General features: G+C 37.1%; 1 protein-coding gene across 7 annotated transcripts in view; it reads right to left on the bottom strand.

The window, feature by feature from the left end:
* Positions 1-14,479, bottom strand: part of Avl9 (AVL9 homolog (S. cerevisiase)) — a 67,998-nt gene that overhangs the window by 35,784 nt on the left and 17,735 nt on the right. For all 7 annotated transcript variants that reach the window (XR_001232585.1, XR_001232587.1, XR_001232584.1 and 4 more), the window contains exons 4-10: positions 14,310-14,381; positions 11,685-11,774; positions 10,243-10,309; positions 8,911-8,951; positions 7,609-7,647; positions 5,520-5,589; positions 4,691-5,226 (exon numbers count right to left, since the gene is read on the bottom strand). Coding sequence is in view for 1 of the 7 variants with exons in the window: in XM_013510145.1 (XP_013365599.1) it covers positions 4,691-5,226; positions 5,520-5,589; positions 7,609-7,647; positions 8,911-8,951; positions 10,243-10,309; positions 11,685-11,774; positions 14,310-14,381 (915 nt within the window). In the remaining 6 variants the exon portion in view is untranslated. The remainder of the gene's footprint in view (positions 1-4,690; positions 5,227-5,519; positions 5,590-7,608; positions 7,648-8,910; positions 8,952-10,242; positions 10,310-11,684; positions 11,775-14,309; positions 14,382-14,479) is intronic.

Raw genomic sequence — 14,479 nt, 5'->3', positions numbered from 1 at the left:
GTCAGATTGTGTCTTATTAATCTTTAGATTCTGACTGCCTAAAAGAATATATTTGGAAGTAATCAGTATGAAAGCTTGTCTTTTTTTCTTCTTGCTCTCTTTTTTTGGTGGTACTGGGGATTAAACCCAGGGTCTCTTGCATGCTAGCCAAGTGCTCTACCACTAAGTTATACCCTCAGTCCAATAAATGCTTTTTTTTTTTTTTTTGAGACAGGGTATTGCTATATAGGTCAGACTAGCTTTGAACTAAGTATGTAGCCTAGGCTGGCCTCAAACTTACAGTGATCCTCCTGCCTCAGCAACCACTTTAGAAAATAGATTAGAATTATGCACGGTTATAAATCTTTATTTCTTATAACATTCTCTCCTTGAAGTATTGAATTCTAGAAAAATTTGTGCATTTGTACAGCAAGATTCCTAAACATGAATTTCATAGCAATACTGTAGTAGCCAGAAAGGAAAATCATCCACATGTACAGTAGAATGATGAAATGCAGAAGTTATAATATAGAAAACTACCCAGGAAAAATAATACACATTTCATGCAAAAACACCGAAGAAGCAGGGTGTGGTGGTGCACACCTTTTTGTAAGTTCAGCACTCTGGCAGGCTGAAGGTAAGAGGCTCTCAAGTTTGTTGTATTTTTCTTTTTCTTTTTTTTTTTTTTTTGGTCTGTTTTTAAGACAGGGTTTCACTATGCAGTTCAGGCTGGTCAGTTTCCCATGCTGGGCTTCAATTTGCAGTGATCCTCCTGCCTCAGCCTCCTAAGTGCTGGGAATATAGGTGTGTGCCACCATGCTTGGCTTTGGACGATCACAAGTTTGAGGCCAGCCTGGGAAATTTAGTGAGACCTTGTCTGAAAATAAAAAACAGCCTGAACATGTAGTCTGTGGTAAAGGCCCTGGGTTCAGTCCCCAGTACTGACAGGGATAGAGAGAGATAAACAATGTTGAGAGAAAAAATATGGTTCCACTTAAATAAAATTTATAGGCATGTATACCTGCCATTTTAGCTAGTCAACCAAGTTATCTGCAGGTTCTCTAAATTTGAAAATGATGATCTTTAGCAAGTTAACCAAATATAATCTTAGAAGCAATACTTAAATAGGAGTGGCAGATCATTTTTTTTCTTTCTGGTATCAGGAATCAAATTTAAGACCTTGTGTTTTCCAAGCAGGCACTTGTACCACTGAGCTATATCCCCGGCAGATAAATATTTCCAAATGTATGTATTTTCATAAATTTGTGGTTTTATTGAATTGTGGATAAATTGAAACAGAATAATTCTAAGTGCTATTTTTGGTATTTTCAATTGTGTATTTAGCTATTTGCAATGGCTGATCTTTGCTGAAAAAGTTTAGATAAGGTATCCTTTTAGTGGTTACCTAAAACCACCTTCCCTGTTCCTCAAACACACACACACACACACACACACACACATGTATTCAGATTCTAATGATAAACTAAACTTAAAAAAAAACTTTTTCATGATAAGTAATAACTCAAGAAAACTTTTAATAGAGTTTCATTTGTAGTAACACAAGTAATTTTACTAAATGCTGACTGCTTCCTCATAACTGGAAGGGGAAGGGAAAGCTGACAGGGGATTACAAACAAGAATCCTACACCAGCTGCTCTGCTCAGTGTGCAAATTCCAGAACACTTCTGAGAATGAGGCAGAAGCTTTAGATTTGGGGAAACAAAGGAACGCCTTCAGGATTACCTCTGTACATCTGTAGACAGCTACGCTAACTTCCTCTGTCCTTGTCCATCTTCCCACTCCACCACAGTGTCTCTCTGGCTATACAGTAGCACAGCAGGGCAGCATAAATATTACCAGGTGTGTCCATTTCTTAATTCCCTCTCCTGGTCCCAGCACTCCTTTCCCATGGCAGAGAGGCCTGCAATCCTGCCTCTTGCTGCTCTCTCCCGGATTCTTCTATTCACTTCCTGACTGTGCTCAGCACCCCCAGCATTTACATGAGAAACTGGTCTCTGAGACTGACAAGAGAGGTGACCTCCTCAGGCACAGTCAAAGACTAAGGAAAGCAAGCTGGAGAGCTGAGGCTGAGGCTGAGGCAGGAGGATCGCCATGAGTTTGAGGTCAGCCCGGGCTATGTAGTGAGTTTAAGGCCAGCCTGAACTACACAGAAAGGACCTTACTCAAAAAAAAAAAAAAAAAAAAAGCATAAAAAATTTTAAAAGAAAGAAAAATACAGACCAATGTTCCTTATGAGCACAGATGCAAAAGTCCTTCATAAAATACTTGCAAACCAAATTCAAAAACACATTAAAAAGATCACACACCTAGTTGATTTCAATCCAGGTCCGCAAGGATAGTTTAACATACACAGATCAATAAATGTACAGCAGCATATAAACAGAGTCCAGGGTAATGAGCACATGAACCTCTCAACTGATCCAGAAAATATCTTCAACAAAATCTGACATCCCTCCAAGATAAAAGCCCTGAAGAAACTAGGTACTGAAGTGTCAAACCTTGAATAAAGGTTATATATGACAAATCCAGAGCCAACATCATACTAAATGGGGAAAAATTGAAAGCATTTCCTTTAAAATCAGCACTGGGACCAAGATGTCCAATCTCACCACTTCTATTCAAAATAGTACTTGAGATTTTAGCCAGAGCAAATAGGCAAGAGAAAAACAAAAAGGATACAAATATGACAGGAAGAATTTAAATTATTCTTATTTGCAGATGATATGACCCTATACTTAGAAGACCCTAAAGACTCTACCAATAGACTTTTAGAGCTGATAAATTCAGCCAAGTAGCAGGATACAAAATCAACTTTAAAAACCAACAGCTTCTGTATACACCAATGATGAACTAGCTAAGAAAGAAGTCAGGAAACAAATTCTATTTACAGTAGAGTCAAAATAAACTCATACCTAAGGATCAGCTTAACTGACACAGTGAAAGACATCCACAGTGAAAACTAGAGAACACTGAAAAAAGAAACTGAAGAAGACACTAGAAGATCGGAAGACCTCTCAGGTTCATGGATCAGTACAACACATGTAGACCACTGCAACAGAATAGAGGACACAGAAAGAAACCCATGCAACTATGGTCATCGGATTCTTGACAAAGAAGCCAAAAATATACAGTGGAGAACTGGCAGCCTCTTTAACAAATGGTGTGAGGAAAACTGGATATCCTGATGTAGAAAAACTGAAACTAGATCCTTCTCTTTCATCTTATACAGACATCCATTCAAAATGGATCAAAGAATTAATGTATAAGACCTGAAACTTTGAAACCACTAGAGGAAAGTATAAGGCAATCAGTTGATGTCACAGGCACAGGTAAAAAGACTTCCTGTGTAGCATGCTAGTAATATAGAAAGTAACAGCAAGAATTTAGGAAATGGGGTTAGATAAAATTAAAAAGCTTCTACACTGCAAAGGAAACAACAGAATGAACAGACAACTTACAGACTGCAAGAAAATCTTTGACAGCTTCTCTTCTGACAGAAGATTTAATATTCAGAATATATAAAGAACTCAGAAAAGTTAATACCAAAAAAACAAATATCCCAATCAATAATCGGGCAAATGCGAACACTTATCAAAAGTAGTACACATAGGCAATGCAAATCAAAACTACAGTGAAATTTCATCTCACCCCAATCAGAATGGCTGTCACCAAGAATATAAACAATAAATGCTAGCAAGGATGTGGGGAAAAGGAACCCTTCCTTCTATACTGTGGTGAGAAAGTAAATTAGTACAGCCACTAAAGAAATCATTATGGAGGTTCCTCAAAAAAACTAAAAATAGTACTATTCTTCCTTGGTACATACCTGAAGGAATTAAAGTCATCTTACACACAGGGCTACCTTGCGTAGTTGTGTTTATTGTCACATACATGGCTATTATAGCCAAGATACAGAACCAGCCTAAATGCCCATCAACAGATGAATGTTGAAAGAAAATATGGTTTAGATACATGATAAAGTTATTATTCAGCCATAAAGAAGAAAATTTGCAGGAAAAGACAGAACTGAATGAAATCTTACAATGAAATAAGACACTCAGACAACTATTGTATGTTTCCCCTAATATGTGGAGTTTTTTAAAAAATGCAAGTAGGGGGAAAAAAGGAAGCTCTTTTTTCTTCTTTTTTAGGATATGTGCTGTTGAAACAAGTGAGTACTTTTTTCCTCTTTTTTGAGAAAATGTCTTGTTATGTTGCCTAGGCTGATCTTGACTTCCTGGGCTCAAGCTATCCTCCTTCCTCTCAGCCTCCAGGGTAGCTGGGAATACAGGTTACAACTACAGCATTTTAATATGTATTTATTAAGTGCTATCAAGACTGTCTGGATTTCCTCAACTCTTTCTTTTTTCAAAGAGAAATCTGAGTAATTAAACACAGACCCAACACAGTGATTGCTGACTTCATATACACTAAATTTCAAAACTTTTTCCTATCAAAACCCTCAGCATTGCTGGGTGTGGTGGTGCACACCTGTAGTCCCAGCACTCGAGAGGCAGAGGCAGGAGGATGGTTGTGAGTTTGAGGCCAGCCTGGGCTACAGAGCAAGCTCAAGGCCAGCCTGATCTGCACAGTGAGACCCTATCTCAAAAACAAAAAACAAAAAACAAAAAAATGTGTTCAACACTGAAAGTTAAATTCTAAGTCCTCAACAAAGGACTTAACACCTTACCTTTGTGAAAATGGCCAGGGGCATGCCATACTGGTCCTCTTCCAAACCTGAAATGAGTCCTGGTATCAGTACCACCTGCCCTGTGTTAGCTTGAGGTTGTACAGTAATTGGAGGGCTGTCTGAGGGTACAGAGTCTTTTGGAAATAAGTTTATCTGGTCTGACCCCACCTGTTCCCTTTCTTTTGAGTTGGGGTCTTCTAAGATACTAGGATCCAAAGTTTCCCAGTCACTTTCTGAAGACTCTGGAGATGGAAGAGATGGAGGTTTCAAATATTGAGTGGTATCAAGTTCTTGTCTTTTGCTGTGATCATCTTCTCTGCGGAGCAAAGGCTTTTCAGTCTTGATGGCAGCATCTCCTCCATGGTTTCCTACCATGATATTCTTGACAGCTCCCAGACTGGCCTTTGAAAAGTCAGCAGCAGACCCAGAAAGAGAGTCATGTGTAGGGGGATTACTATCTGGAAGCCCAGCATCTTCAGACATGCTTTTGCGAGGTCTGTACTGTGAACAGTCACGGAGACCATGTTCAATCATCCCTGAAACATACAATATTGGAGGGCAGCCTGGCTTATGACAATATGGAGGAAAATAAGAACTGTGTGTTCTGTTTTATATAGTGCAACTCTCCTATAAAAACTTTTAAAAGCACACATTTTAGTAAAATTTAAAGAACACCCAGACAAAAGAGAAAAACCTACTGCCGAAAGGAAAGTGTCTTATTAAAATAGAAATGTTAATCCTAAGGAGTTCATTCTTGGATCCTTCTACTACTGAAAGTCTAAATTCCAGTAAAGTTAAATAAAAGAACAAATAGATACTGTTCTCTTACCTGGAAAAAGGGATAACACAGTCATCAGTGCACCCACCAATTTATTCACTGGAGAAATATAAAAAAGAACCTGAAATAGATTCAATCAAAACTAAATTAGAAAATCTATGAGAACTTAAGTATACAAAGAGGCAAAAGAAAGAAAAAGGAGGTTCTTTGTGGAACAGTTAATAAATATACAAATAATAATAGAAAATGACCATAATTCAGGTAATAATTACCAGTGGGCACTAAAACTCAAAGATTGTTGGACCTATTAAACTGGTAACCACCACCTCAACCAAATGGTCAAACTGTATCACCAAAAATAGCACAAATTGTTATGAGCCTTCTGATGTCATACCCTGAGGATACACCATTATCTTTAGCATTCTTGCTAAAAAAAAAAGTTTAATCTCAAACAAGCCATAAAGAAACAACCACACAGCTCTAGTCCTGTAATACTAGTGTGGATGCTTTAAAAAAAGTGCCAATGTCAGCTGAGCATAATGGTGCACTCTTATAATCCCAGCACTCTGGGAGGCTGAAGCCAGAGTATCACAAGTTCAGGCTTAGTCTGGGCAACTTAGTGAGACTGTCTCAAAATAAAAAATAAAAATGGGTTTGGGACATAGTTCCACTGCAAAGACTCTGGGTTCAATCCTCAGTAACACACACACACACAAAGTGTCAATGCTGTTAAATACAAAAAGATTAAGAAAAAGAAAAAAGAGTGGAGGTAGTTAAAGTGTCTGAAGTTAGAGGGACCTAATAATACAATACATGATCCCTGCCTGGATCCCAGACTGAAAACAACAGTCAGCTACAGACTACTCTAACAAACATAGTCAAGACCTCAATAGTTTTGTAAACTTTCTAATAAGAATATAGCTAAAAAACAGCCTCTACCCATTCTCTAAAACTGTAATTTTTAATAGAATATACCTTGCTAACAGATTGGTAGGATACCCGAATATCTTTAGTACTTGGAATTATACACAACATATAAATTAAACCATCATTTAGCTATCAATATATAATTTGTTATTAAAAGTGATTCCACGAAGGACTTTTTTCAGACAGGCTGCTATATAGTTGCTATATAGTTCAGGCTGGTCTTTTTTTTTTTTTTTAATTTGGTAATGGGAATCAAACTCACAACCTCACACTTGCGAGGCAGGTGCTGTGCCATTGAGCTACAAGGACTGTTTAGGCTGGTCCTGAACTCACTATGTAGCCCAGGTTGGCCTTGAACTCATGGCAATCCTCCTGCCTCACAGGTGTGTGCTACCATGCCCAGCTTCTCTATTAGACAGAGTTTTGTGTCCAACTCAGATTAATTCTGGAAAAGAATTCCCCAAGGGGAAAATTGTTGGGTTGAAAGAGTATTTTTAAGGTAATGAACCACGGTGGACATGGCACATAGTCCATTCCCTAACATCTTTCCTATCTCTACCACCCTGAACACAGTAATATGGCACATAAAACTGGTCTTGTATACCAGAGTGGTTCCTGAGTAGTCTAAACCAGAGGTCGGCAAAATTTTTCTATAAAGGGTGAGTTAGGAAATATTTTGTTTCATAGACCATAGGGTCTCTATCACAAATACTCACTGCCACTACAGAGTGAAAGCAATCAAGAAAAATGAGTATCACTATTCTCCAATAAAACTTTACTTACAGAAATAAGCAGCGGACCAGATTTGAGACCTAGCCTGTAGTCTACACTAATCCCACGGTATATCCCATGCCTCTGAACTACAGAGTGGGCTGGAACTCAAGTTCAACCCAGTCAGTAAAGGCAGGTATCTCTGACAGCAATTAACAGTTCAGGGTTAGCCTGACAGGTTCAAAGGGAAGAACTGATATTTGAGACTCTGGAACCACTCAGTCAACCAACCCCAAACATTTCCTTTTCATTGAAATTAACTTTAAATTGTGTTTTCTGTTGCCTACTCTGAAGACTATCCTGATAACGAAATGTACTATCACACTGCCTCCAGAAAGGACACACAGAACATCTTAATACTTTAACATTAGTTCTCATTTCATGTAATATGTAAGAAATGTCAAAAAAAATTCACCCTTCCTTCTACCCCTTTATGTCTCACCTTTTTTTCCAGAAGAATTAATTTAAACAAGATTAAGACCTGCAAAAACAAATAACACTGTATTAAAATAAGAAACTCAAGTCTATCAGTTATTTGCTGTTTCCTATCCTCAGACACAATTGTGTATCATTTAATTAAGAGTAAAATAATTGTAGCACTTAAAAAATATAGAAAAACATAAACTTATACTAAGAAATTAAACATTACTTACACGTTCTCTAAGAAATTAAACATTACTTATGTTCTCTAAAAAATTTAATGAATCAGTTAAATCTCTAGATGAAATTATCTTTTTTGGAGTATAGTGCTATTTCTGCTTGAAAAAAAGGGCAGGGATTATTCATTTATTTCTGGATGTTCAGTGCATTCACATAGCAGCTCCCTTCAAGTGGTCAGCAAATTCAAGAGGAACCCCAGCTGAGAATCATTGCCATAGATTTTTGATTCAGGGAATATCCAATTCTTTAGTATTAACTATTAGCAGTGGCTATTATTTTTGGTATGGGGATAAATTTGTATTGGGTGCTTCATTTTAAAAAAAATTTGTGTTTTTGTAGACTCCAAGTCCTGAACCGTAAAAAATGACAACAAAAAAAAGCAAAATTGAAAACATAGTGGAAGATCATTCCAAGAGGCCTACAGAGTCACTGGGAGTGATGAAATATGACGGGAAAGTGTTATACATTCTGTGTAGTGAAAGTGTTGCATGTTGCATATCATGTGTCAAATGGCACTTTGACACACAAAACTGTTGCCCAACTTGGTGAAACTGAAAAGGGAAACTGAGGACATATCATTTCCAGTATCTTAGTTTTTACAACTATCTCTCTAAATCAAGTCATCTGACAGCTGCCAGCTTTTAAATTTCACTGTGCACAGCAGATCATGGTAAGCCTCTGTCTGATGGGGATTTTATCAAAATGGCCACGTTGTCGGAGAGTAATTCCCTTTTTCATGATTTCTCAGATTGGATAAAATTATACAATACATCTCTGAGATGCTACTTAACAGAAATACTACTAATGATCGAGTCCTGAGAATGACCAGTGATGTTAGTCAGCAGCTCACCACTGACTTATAAAGGGCAGATCGCTACTCTATGTGCTAGGATGAAAGGGCAGATAGAAATAATAATGCAGTAATTTTGCTTTATGCTGTTGGTGACATCATGAGAGAAGAGCTGGTGAAACTGGTGTCTTTGCTTGGAAGAACACAAAGGGCAGATATCTACAATGCTATGTAGATAAATGATATAGTAAATGTCTCACATTTTAGTATATCATAAACACTAAGGTCTCGTACCTTGTGTCGAAAATGAAGGACCAGATCTCGAGGAGACAGACCTACAGTGTGAAGAGAAAAGCTAATCTGTGACTATAGTCTATTCTTTTTGTTGAAAGTTAGGAAAGGAATGTACAAAACGAAAATAATACACAAATACTCTAATATTTACTTAGTATTTGATCAAATACACATGTGCTCAGAGATAGTGCTGTCCAACACAACTTTCTACAAGGATGCAAATATTTAAACCTTCCCTGTCTAGTTGCAATGTGGCCAAATGTGACCCACAAACTTTTAAATTGTATTTAATTTTTATTAAATTCTTTCCTTTTTATATTTTAAAAAACTTTGTTTTTATTAATCCATGCTTGCAGTACATGATTACATTCATCATTGGGAGCTGGTACGTGCACATAACACATCTCGATCCTTTTTGCCATTCCCTCCTCACCCTCCATATTAATTTCAATATAAATGCAGACAACATTCATTGCTAGGAGCTACTGTTGTGATGTTACTCTTTTTTTTTTTTTTTGGTACCGGGAATCGAACTCAGGACCTTACACTTCGTAGCCAGGCACTGTGCCACTGAGCTATACCCTTAGCCTGGGATATTACCAGTCTAATACCCTCCTCCAGTCTATAAATATAAACTCTAGAAGTCAATCATTTAAGCATGGTTTTGGTCACTGGATTCCATTTGCTATTACTTACGAAACAGTCTTTCCTAATCATCTGCCTCAAACACCAAAGTATAACAGCAAATAATTTAGAGGAAAACATGCGCTCAGAATAGATGCTCTCCAACTAGCTCGCGTTACACACAAGATTGCAGTGATAAACTACCACCATCTGGCTACTTCATACTGGAATAGAAATTGAGGGAGCAGAAATCTGTGTGTGACTACAATGTTTTATTATGAGGAGGATTCTGAATTCCTTAGACACCAAAGGATATTCTGGGTTGACAAGATAGTATAAATTTAACAAAATTCCTATTTTGAAAAATCTTAGAAAGTAACTGAGAAGTCTGCTTTCTTTTCTGCTCCCTCTCTTACACAGGGAATTGAGCTGGTCAGCATTAAAGTAAGGAAGAGAATAAACTTCCATTATTATTCTGAAAAGCAGAAATTCACCTTGTACAATAATATTAGTGAAAGTTGCAACCCGTATGTCATCACCACCTTTCTCAGTATAAATACAGCTAGAGGATATTTAAAGCAGCACCAGCATTGACTACTGAAAAATTCAAGTCCCACGCAGATATGAATTTTGATCACAACATTTTACATGCAACTCAGCTGAACAGAAATGATGGCAGCTTCTCTGACTTGTACAAAAGTTACTTACCAAGATATACTTGGGATCCTTCTAACGAAGTTCCGCCCAGAGAACTATTCATATGTTCATAAAGCTCCTATGAAACAGACTGAATTTAGACCATTTTTGGTATTGAATTAGAAATACGATGATCAGAAAACAGATGGTTCTTGGCTTGAGGCTGCTTACTTTACCAGGCACTAAACTTAAAAACAATTACGGTTTCTCTGAAACTTCGCCAGTTTCCAGCAGTTATTTCTTACCTTTCAGGCATGAGCTGTATCACATGAGAGCTGGACAAAAGTGGAAGTTCTTAAGGATTCCTTTCTTCCCTCCTCATCCCTCACTCACTTCACTGGATACATTCAGAGGTTGGTATGAACTCCTAGGATAAATCCCCTGGTTTCCTCACTAGATTTCTAACTACCCTACTTTTGCCAGAATCCAGGAGAGATCCATGATCTGTACACGGAGTACAGCCTTCAGAAAAACAGGTCTCTACCTTCAAGAAAATAACCATGTGGTTTCTTTGGTTCAGGTTATTGGGAACTAGGAACCAGGAGCCTGATGTATAATAAACACACTGTGCAGCTTATTGGTAAGATAAACAAATTTACAGAAGCAATGCCATTGCCAAAAGGCTATTATTTATTAAGAAAAATAGTTACGTAAGTTATTTACAATCATTATTTCCTAAAATAGTATGGTTAAAAATTTATTTTTATTTTTGGTTTTTTGAGATAGGCTCTCACTCTGTAGTTTGGCCTTGAATTCACTGTGTAGACCAGGCTGGCCTCAAACTCGTGGCAATCCTCCTGCCTCAGCCTTCTGAGTGCTGGGATTATAGGCATGCACCACCATGCTTGGCTTGGTTAAACTTAGAAGTATCCTGGCAGTCATGTTTTAATGTAAACGGATTTTCAAAGAACGTCTTTTTTGAGCCGGGCGTGGTGGCGCATGCCTGTAAACCCAGCACTCGGGAGGCTGAGGCAGGAGGACTGTTGTGAATTCGAGGCCAGCCTGAACTGCATAGCGAGACCCTGTCTCAAAAAAAAAAAAGGGCTGGGGATTTAGCTCAGTGGCAAAGTGCCTGCCTGGCAAGCGCAAGGTAGTGAGTTCGGTTCCCCGTACCAGAGAAAAACAAAACAAAAAAAGAAAAAAAAAAAAGAATTTTTTTGCAGGGGGGTGGGTATGATATTGGGGATTGAACCTAGAGCTTTCATACTAACCTACATCCTCAGGCCTTTTTTTTTTTTTTTTTTTTGAGATAGGGCCAGGGTGGGCTTGAACTTGCTATCTTCCTGCCCCAACCTCCCAGAGTGCTGGGGTTACAGTCACTCATCATCATATTTAGTGAAGAATATCTTTCTTAAGCTTATAAATTATTGTCCTGCACAGAATTACTGACAAGATTTACTTGATTCATTAATCTATTTTTAGCCAAATATATCTATAAAGGAGTATAAAGTTACCTTTAGAATGGAAATTTGGGAAAAGTCCTTCTCTTCAAAATATGCATGTGTAATGAGCTGAAGTTTTGCTTGAAGTAAGCCATAGAGAGGCTTAAAGGAAGAGAAATTACCATTAGGTTGATGACAGTAACCACAAACCACCCCCAATAGCTTTTTAATTTAAAGAGGACAAGGAAAAAAAAAGTAACTGCCAACTTTCGGGGCCTTCTTACTCATAGATGGAAGCTGACATCACCTACTTTCATACTCAGGCTACAGCTGGGATGTGCCCAGTACTCTGGCAATATCAACACTCAGACTCCTCAGCCTGATCCATCACTCTGCTGCTCGTCCTGGGCATTTAACCTTTTAACACTTGCTTGCTGACAGTGTGTCTTAATGTTGTTTTGTTTTTTAGTCTCACTATGTAGCCCTGGCTGGCCCCAATCTTGAGATTCTCTTGCCTCAGCCTCCTGAATGGTAGGATTACAAGTGTACTGCCCAGTTGATAGTACACCTTATAGTAATGTTAAATAACAAATGAAAGCACTTAGTACAGTACCTGGCACTAAGAATTAGCTATAAGATTTACAACATATTCTCATTCTGTACATTTTCCTGTTGGTTGTGGCAGCATTTAAAAATCCTTATAGCAGTCCAGTTCTTAGAACTAGTTGAAAAAAAAAAAAAAAAAGAACTAGTTGAGTATTCATTATTAAATTTAAGTTTATTACCCTTTTAAATTTAAGTTTATTACCCTTTTTTCAGTCCCCTGTGGAGGCTCAGAACTACTCTATCCCCTACCATAATGCTCTTCTCAAACAAAATTTAAGATCCTCTTAAGATCAATATTTACTTAAGATCCTCTTCTACCATATCCATCTTTTTAGCCTTTTCTAATGTTTTCTCATTTGAATGTCCTCTTTAGAATTATATACAATTAATTTTTAAAAGGTAACACTGGAATAGTTTTCTCCCCAATATTTCTGGTAGTAATGTATTATTACCCCCTAAGTGTAAATCCATTATATTTTTACATACAGACTACAATGTACTATGAATAATCAGCCTTTCTGAGTGAGTCCTTTGCATCCCTACATCTATTTCAGAGACACATAAGACTAGCTTTCACCCCAACTTTATCACTTAGGTCTATGAGAATTAGATATTGTTTCTCGTAGGTATATCTTTATTTTATACAATGGGGATAGTAAATATATTTCAGTGTTATGAAAATGACAACTATATAAGTGTTTAGTACAGAATTAATATCTGACATACAAATGGCTTCTGTAAGGAATATAACTGCCCTTCAAAACAGGATTACTTGGGGACACAAGGTGTTTGCTTTCATATCTGACAGTCTCAGCCTTTTGTTTCTGGCCCAACATAAAACAGTAATTTACTAATGTACATTTTCCAGGCTACCCTTCCTAAATCTCTGCATAAAAATCAGATTAGCAATCTATCAATTTTCTGACACCAAGGTGTTTTATAACAATTTTTTTCTAGGAAAATGTATTCTTGTCCTCTTTATTACCTTGAAGAAATATTCTGATTCTCAAAATCTTATGAAGGCTCACAGTATTAAATTATGATGATGATGATGAGTCTTTTAGCTTAGTAATAAAGGTCAAACCCAAAAACTCTTGCAAAACTCAATTATGCAAAGTACATTTAAATTGCCTGTAGATATAGGAAAATGGGTAATTGTTGAAGAAATAATTAAAACCTATCTACATTTAATGATTAGATTTAAAAAAATATTCTCAGTTTTGATTTAAGTTAACTAGAGAAATGGTGAATATTGCAATTATATACACCTAACATAATATGATACAGATCTGGATTATTCCCCACAAAGGGGATTTTGTGGACTGTACTTCACATGCAGAATTAGGCATTTGATGTTACTGCACTATAAAAATCAAATAATGTCATTTATTTTCTTTTTAAGAATGATCATACATTTGCCTCAACTTGTACCTAGAAGAAACACAATTTTGAAGCATTATTATAGTACAGTTTCACTGCATCATTTTCTTTCCTCAAACATTTTAAAATTTAAAGAGCACATTACGCTGGGCGTGGTGGTGCTGTAATCCCAGCACTCAGGAGGCTGAGGCAGGAGGATCGTTGTGAGTTCGAGGCCGGCCTGAGCTACATAAGTGAGTTCAAAGCCAGCCTGAACTGCATAGTGAGACCCTGTCTCAAAAAGACAAAAAAAAAAAGAGACCATGTTAAGGCTGAAATTCGTCACTGCAATAGTTATCAATTTTGTCTATTAAATCTCAACTTTTACTTATCCAAAGTCTGGAGAACTAAACAAAAGTAGATACATAAAAAGTATTAGTTGCTTCACTTTGGTGTCATGTCAACCACGTCAACCAGCTATTTGATCAAGGGTCAACCTCCTCCCTCAACAACCTATCAGAGATCCTTCCCTTTTAACTAGTCTTGGAAAAAGGTGCAAAAAGAGTAAAACTACAAAAGGCAAAGAGGAGAAGGAAATGCAAGAGAATAAATAATAAGCTCCTAATTTTAACAATTATTAGTCTCATTACTCTTACTTTAATGCTTTATTCTCAAAGAAAAATCTGCCATGAATGTTTAACACACACATAAATGAATTAGTTGGTCTCTTACCAGCTTGCTTAGAACACAGACGCTTTTCTGAACAGTCTCTCTGGTGATATCGGCTTGCCTTACTTTCAATGCCTATTATCACAAAGAGACATTGTCAGAAATATTTCACAGCAATATGTAGAAAACATATTTTTCAATAGGAAAATAGTACTTTAAAGAAATTCCTTGCA

Source organism: Chinchilla lanigera, unplaced genomic scaffold (assembly GCF_000276665.1).
Source record: "Chinchilla lanigera isolate Chin_1 unplaced genomic scaffold, ChiLan1.0 scaffold00216, whole genome shotgun sequence".
Taxonomy (NCBI): Eukaryota; Metazoa; Chordata; class Mammalia; order Rodentia; family Chinchillidae; genus Chinchilla; species Chinchilla lanigera.
The sequence above is the reverse complement of the archived record's forward strand: the minus strand, read 5'-3'. Positions and strand labels throughout refer to the sequence as shown.